Source organism: Rhagoletis pomonella, unplaced genomic scaffold, assembly GCF_013731165.1.
Source record: "Rhagoletis pomonella isolate Grant_MI unplaced genomic scaffold, Rhpom_1.0 Rhpom_scaffold_08392, whole genome shotgun sequence".
Taxonomy (NCBI): domain Eukaryota; kingdom Metazoa; phylum Arthropoda; class Insecta; order Diptera; family Tephritidae; genus Rhagoletis; species Rhagoletis pomonella.
In genome coordinates this window covers 480-6771 of record NW_023466922.1, presented here as the reverse complement: position 1 = coordinate 6771, position 6292 = coordinate 480, and the positions used below count along the sequence as shown (strand labels likewise).

Below are 6292 nucleotides of genomic sequence, written 5' to 3'. Positions count from 1 at the left end.
GCATCAGGTCAAGTTTTAAAATGCGCACATGAATTTTAGCTATCTCTTCGTGTCGTTGGCCCCGGATCAATAAAACGAATTTAACGCACGTTTGATTTCCATGCGATAGCTGTGGTTTATTTCTAAAACATAAAGTTATTTAAACTTAAGAGCGAAATACACAACACAAGCGGCTTGACAAACCAAGCGAAATTTCCCTTTGCTTCAAGCCATTTGTGCTGTCTATGGGGTGTTTGAAGGTTTGACAAACCGCTTGAGGGAAATTTGAGCAAAAATCAAATTTTTTTGATTTTCTGGCCGCCATGTTGACGTTTGATCAAACCGCTTGCGATGTGGATGGTAAAATCGCCTCAATTGCAACTGAAATTTCACCAAGTGAAGACGTAAGGGAGAATAATGGTAGAAAACTAAAATGTTTTACATTGTTAACCGAAAGAAAACTAAAATTCTGTGCTTGAACGACTCATGTTTGCATGGTCTATGGCAAAATGGGAAAAGTATGTTTGACAAGCCGCTTGTGTGGTGTATTTCGCTCTTTAGCACGTAAATACACATTTAATAAATTGAATTGTTTTACTCACCGCTGTGTGCCTTTCCGGGTGCTTGCCAACGAATGAAACAAATTTTACAAGGAGAGAATATAAATGAGGGCGAATGAATTCGCCGCGATACAGGACAAAGGGAAACGACGAATAAGCAGAAGGGCAAACAGCGATCAGTTTACAGGGTAGCCAGATCAGACTTCAAATGTAAAAGTATTCATTCAATAGGTGGCGTTCTGGGACATACCCGCCCCCGTGAATCTCCCGATTCACCAGCTTCAATATCCAGAACGGCTAACTTTGCAACGGCTCTTCGCTTCACCCCGGAGTTCGTGCGCACATCAACTTGCCGTATCTCACCATCTTTGCCAGGATACAACTGCTCCCCCACGCCTCGGCACCATTGCCTTCTTGGAACGTTAGGGTCGCACAGGAATACTAAGTCCCCACCCTTCAACGGTTTTGTTGGTTGACACCACTTCTCACGACGTGTTAGCGTCGGGAGATACTCCAGCACCCATCTCTTCCAGAAGTGGTCTCTGAGTTGGCGAGCAATTCGCCACTGCTGACGCATAGCAAGGGGAGTGGTTGGTATTTCGGTCACACTGGGCGTATGCGCAGTATTGGATGATCCCTGCAGGAAATCGTTCGGCGTTAACGGCTGCTCTTGGTTGGGAGAGATGGGCAGGTGCGTGAGAGGCCGGGAGTTGACGACGTTTTCCGCCTCGAGCAGAAAGCAATTGAGTGTGTGCTCACGTGGGGCCACTTCCTTTAGCGTTTGGCGCAACACTCGCTTGACGCACTGCACCATCCTCTCCCAGGCGCCTTCTTCAGCTGGGTTAAACGGCGAGTTAAATACCCAATCGATGCCTCGTTGCGACAATTCACCCTGCACACGCTCGCAGTCGAAAACTTCAGAGAATCGTTTGGCTTCATTATTGGCGCCAACGAAGTTCTTTCCGTTATCGGATCTTAACCTCACAGGCACTCCTCTGCGGTTAACAAAATTGCGAAGGGCGATGATGCAGGAGTCAGTGCTCAAGTCGTGTGCCATTTACAGGTGCACTGCTCGTGTGGTAAGGCAGGTGAAAAGTGCCACCCACCGCTTTTCGGTGCTGCGCCGTACTGTTACGTTGAGGGGTCCAAAATAGTCCATGCCAGTGTATGTAAACGCCCTAACGTGGGGCGTGAGCCTATCGATGGGAAGCGGCCCCATTAGTGGCGGAACCGGTGTCGCCTTACGGAGGCGGCACACATTACAGCTGGCGCTGACGTTTCGTAGAAGCGTCCTTAACCGAGGTACCCAGTAGACGCGGCGGATGGCGCATATTGTAGCTTCAGAATTGTGCTGTAACTAGCTTCGTATATGCGTGAGTGGGTGGCAATATTATGGGGCGCCTCGTGTAGATCGGAAGCCAGCTGGCGGCATCAATGCGCCCGCGAGCACGTAGTACACCATCCTCAGCTAGGTATGGCAGCAGTTGTAGCAACGAGTTCTGTCTCGTTATGTCTTGTCCATCGCGTATCTGCTGAATTTCTTCGGAGAAGGATTCGCCCTGAACCAGTCGGCATAGGAGCAGTTTCGCCGCTTCAAGATCGCCAGCACTAAGACCGTAGGGACTCTTAATTTGAATTCGGCGACAGGTTTTGACGAACAGTATAACCCAGGCTGTGGTCCTCAACAACCTGTTGTATGAAGAGAAGCGATTAAAGTTTATGAAATTTTGACTTACGATGGTTAATGCGTGTTGTGGTCGTAGTTCTTCATCGTACTCATCTGAGTCTAGGAAAACTGCATCTTCGGAGGGCCAGGCATGCTCCTCTTCTCGTAGAAACGACGGGCCTAGTACCCAGCGCCCAGTAGGTCCAAACACGATTGCATGGTTCGCGCGCGTGGCTTCGTCGGCCACGTTTTCTGCCGTGGGTATCCATCGCCACTCGGACACTTGCGTGGTGGCTAAAACTTCAGCAATTCTGTGCTGAACAAACGGCTTATATTTACGGTGCTTGCTTCGAACCCATTTGATGACCGTCGTAGAATCACACCAAAGGAAACGTTTGTTTGGTTTAAAGGAGTGTGCTTCGCATACGGCTTGCTGTAGACGCGTTCCTAATACGGCAGCTTGCAGCTCTAAGCGCGGTACGGTAAGCGGCTTCAATGGAGCGCACTTAGATTTCGCGCAAATGAAGGCAACCTCTACCTCACCACGAGCGTTCTTGGCTCTCCAATACGTGACGGCCGCAAAGGCATTCTCGCTGGCGTCGCCAAATGTGTGTAACTGTAGTGATTCCGGCGCACCGTTGCGGAAGTAGAATCGAGGACAGGTATACCAGACTACCGATGGCAGTTGCCTCCGCCACTTTTCCCATGACGCAGCAATGTTTACTGGAAGTGGTTCATCCCAGCGCGTTTCATGCCTCCACACCTCTCGCATTAACAGTTTCGCCCCGACAACAAAGTTACCCAGGAACCCCAGCGGATCAAATATGGACATGACCACACTGAGGAGCTCCCTCTTCGTAGGACATCTAGTACCGCTCATCACCGCTTCACTCACGTTATTGAATTTGAGTCCAAATTTGAAGTTGTCAGTCGTGGAGTGCCAATGCAAACCCAGTACCCGCTCAGTGCCCAGACCATTCTTTATCCCAATAACCTTATCGACGTCAACGCCATCCAACGCAGCAATCACCTCCGTCGAGTTCGATGTAAAATTGCGAAGCTCGAAGCCGGCGCCCATGTGAATCGCTCTTACCTGTGCCCCGATGTCGATGGATTCCCTTGGCGAGTTGAAGCTATCTACGAAGTCGTCCACGTAATGATTTTCCAAAATAGCAGTAATAGCGCGGGCTGTATAGCGGCTGTCGCGTTCTAACGCGTTTCGTGTTTTAACGTAGTGGGCCGCACAAGGGGAGCAAGCGGCTCCAAATGTCATCACGCGCATCTCGTACACATCGGGAGTTCGGCCAGAGTCACCGTCACGCCATAAAAATCGCTGGGCGCGTCTATCCTCTGGGCGTATAAGCACTTGGTTGAACATTTCCCTGATGTCGCCACACAAGCCAACTGCCGTTTCACGGAACCGGAAAAGAATAGACGGCTGCGGTTTGTATTCTTCTGGCCCCTTAAGCAGGCGACTGTTTAAGGAGATGCCATTGACCTCGGCGGCAGCGTCAAACACGATTCGCAGTTTGAACGGCTTGTTCGGATTCACTACCGCGAAATGCGGCAAGTACCAGGTACGTGGCGTCGACGAAGCGTATTCAGACGTTGCGAGTCTGCGTGCGTAGCCCTTCTCAAGGTAGCTGTCAATGATTTGCTTATAGGCGACAGCAAATCCAACATCACGACTCATTTTTCTTTCAACGATCCTTAGCCTATTGAGCGCCATTCCGTAGCTATCTGGCAATTGAACGTCGTCGTGCTTCCATAGCAGTCCTGTCTGGAAACGTGGTCCAACGCGACAGGTTGTCGACTCCAACATGGCTCGTGCACGGATGTCGGCCTCGCTTTCGATAGGTGGCGATGGTCTCACACCAAAACTCTCAGTCTCAAAAAAATCGGCGACCATGTCGTGAAGCGCTTCATCCCGACTGGAGTTCACGAATAGACACGTTATTGGCGAGGGCGAGCATTTACTAACTGGACCGAACACCACCCAGCCGAGCTCCGTGTTGGCTGCAAATGGCCCGTTTTTCCTCATCGTAATGGTGGTCGATGATAAACCCAAATGGCAATTGTCTATGCCGATGAGGAGTCGTGGGGTCGCACCAGAGTGGGGTTGCATTGGCAAGTGGCGTGCTTCTTTGTCGTCCAGTATTAAATCGCTGCGACTAAGGCTTTGTGTTGGCAGCTGAAGATTACGTACGGCGTGAACTCGTTGCAGGCTGTGCCTTTTTTTCATACCGGCACCGCTTATATGTAGGTCAACTAAAGTGGCAGGCTCTTGTACCGCATGTCCCCCGAACCATTGTACGTGCAGGCTGTGTGGCCGTCCTTGCAAGTCCAACTCCTTTGCAAGGCTACTATCGAGCATCGTTATAGATGAGCCCTCATCGAGTAAAGCGTAGGTGTCGACGCGGCGTTGCTTTCCGTACAATGTGACCGGGAGGATACGATAGAGCAGCTTTCTCTCTGGGGAGTTGGTAGCACAACTTAGTACTGTTGCGCCTTTATCGCGAGACGGTTGCTGATGAGGATTGTTTGGTGGCGACGTAAACCGTGATGACGCAGAGCGGGCGACGCTTCGTGACGATGACGTGGGTGGAGCTGACGGGCGCTCTGACCGGAACTCATGGAGCAATCTATGATGTGCCCGATTGCACCCATCGATACCACAAAGCTTACGTCTTCTGCAACTGCTTGTAGTGTGACCCGCATTTAGGCAGGCGAAACATAATCGCCGGGATTTAACTTCGGTCCATCGATCGCTCACCGTTGCTTCAATTAGGCGCTTGCAGTCAGCTGGCTTGTGCTGGCCCTGGCATAACGGGCATTTTCTCGACATCGTCTCGTCCAAGTGGAGTACCATGCGGCGTTTGGGCTCACGAGCAGGATGTTGACATTCATCGTTAACCGTGCATATAACGTTGGCAAGTGATGTAAGCCAATCACTAAAATGTAGTGCGGTAGCCCGTTCTGCAGGGCGGTGGCGTACCTGCCCCACTCAATGCGTTTGCTCATGGGTAACTTCGCGATAAGTTCATCAAGCAACATCGGATTGGAGATATGATGTTCGGCGCCAGCTGACTGCAAGAAAGCACAAACGTTTTTCACTTTGGTCGCAAACGGTATTAGCTTACTCAAAAAATTCTCGGAAATTGGCGCTATTTCCTTAACCTGCGCTAACTGACTACGAACCAGTTGCTCTGGCCCCCAAACCTGAACTTCAACTGTTCAATAATGCATCCAACATTGTTAGGGTGGATCAGCAACGATTTCACCGTCTCACGCGCATCGCCTTTCAAACACCTTTGAAGACGCTGGTTGTTATCAAAATTACTATACCCATATGCCGCCGTCGACTCCATAAACGCAGCATAAAACACGGGCCAGTCTTCCGGTCTACCACTAAAATCAGGCAAGTCTAGCAATTTCTTAGGGAAGTTAAAATTATTTGGTGAGTACTGTAAGTTTGCGCGAGCCCCGTTGGCTTGAGTTGTCGGTATCGGAGCGCTCGATGACTGCGATGAAAATAGATCGTTCGCGGGGAGCGCTGAAGCGTTGCGCAAATTATCAGACATTGCGCTACAAATAACGGGCCGTGGTATAAAACGAATTCACCGAAGTAGGCGGCGGCATAAATGGGGCTTCAATAAAGGGCGTAGAGGTACCCGACTGTACGTTAGTTGGCAGTGCGTTTGTTAGCGGTGGTTCGAATTGCGTTTGCGTTGACCGCGGCGGCGCTGGCGGTGCTGGCTGCGGCGGAGGTGCTGGCTGCGACTACGCTGCTGGCGTAAATAACGGCAGAACTACCGTTGCTCAATAACGCTGCTCGAAGAACTTCATTTTGGACTTCACGCTCCCGCAACTGTACCTGGGTGTCCCTCAAGTGGAGCTCCAGCATGGCTATGCGTCTCTCGATGTCGTCGAAGTTATGACTAGCAGAGCTATTTTCGGGGATTTGGCGTGACACCGGCACGGAGTCGGTGCCTGCGACCGTGTGAACGGCTGGGGCGGCTGGGGCTCCATCGTCGATAGGCATTTGGTCGGTTGTGGCGGCTGTACTAGAGACACTGGTGGGCACGTT

At 50.9% G+C, this 6292-nt stretch overlaps 1 protein-coding gene across 1 annotated transcript; it reads right to left on the bottom strand.

Annotated features, from left to right (window-relative positions):
* Positions 1-2165: 2165 nt before the first annotated feature.
* On the bottom strand, positions 2166-5786 carry LOC118756026. Its single transcript, XM_036490817.1, has 4 exons — positions 5495-5786; positions 5201-5435; positions 2276-5156; positions 2166-2228 (listed from the first exon to the last, which is right to left on the bottom strand). Exons 1-4 carry the CDS (start codon positions 5784-5786, stop codon positions 2166-2168), a joined length of 3471 nt encoding a protein of 1156 aa, XP_036346710.1.
* Positions 5787-6292: the final 506 nt, after the last annotated feature.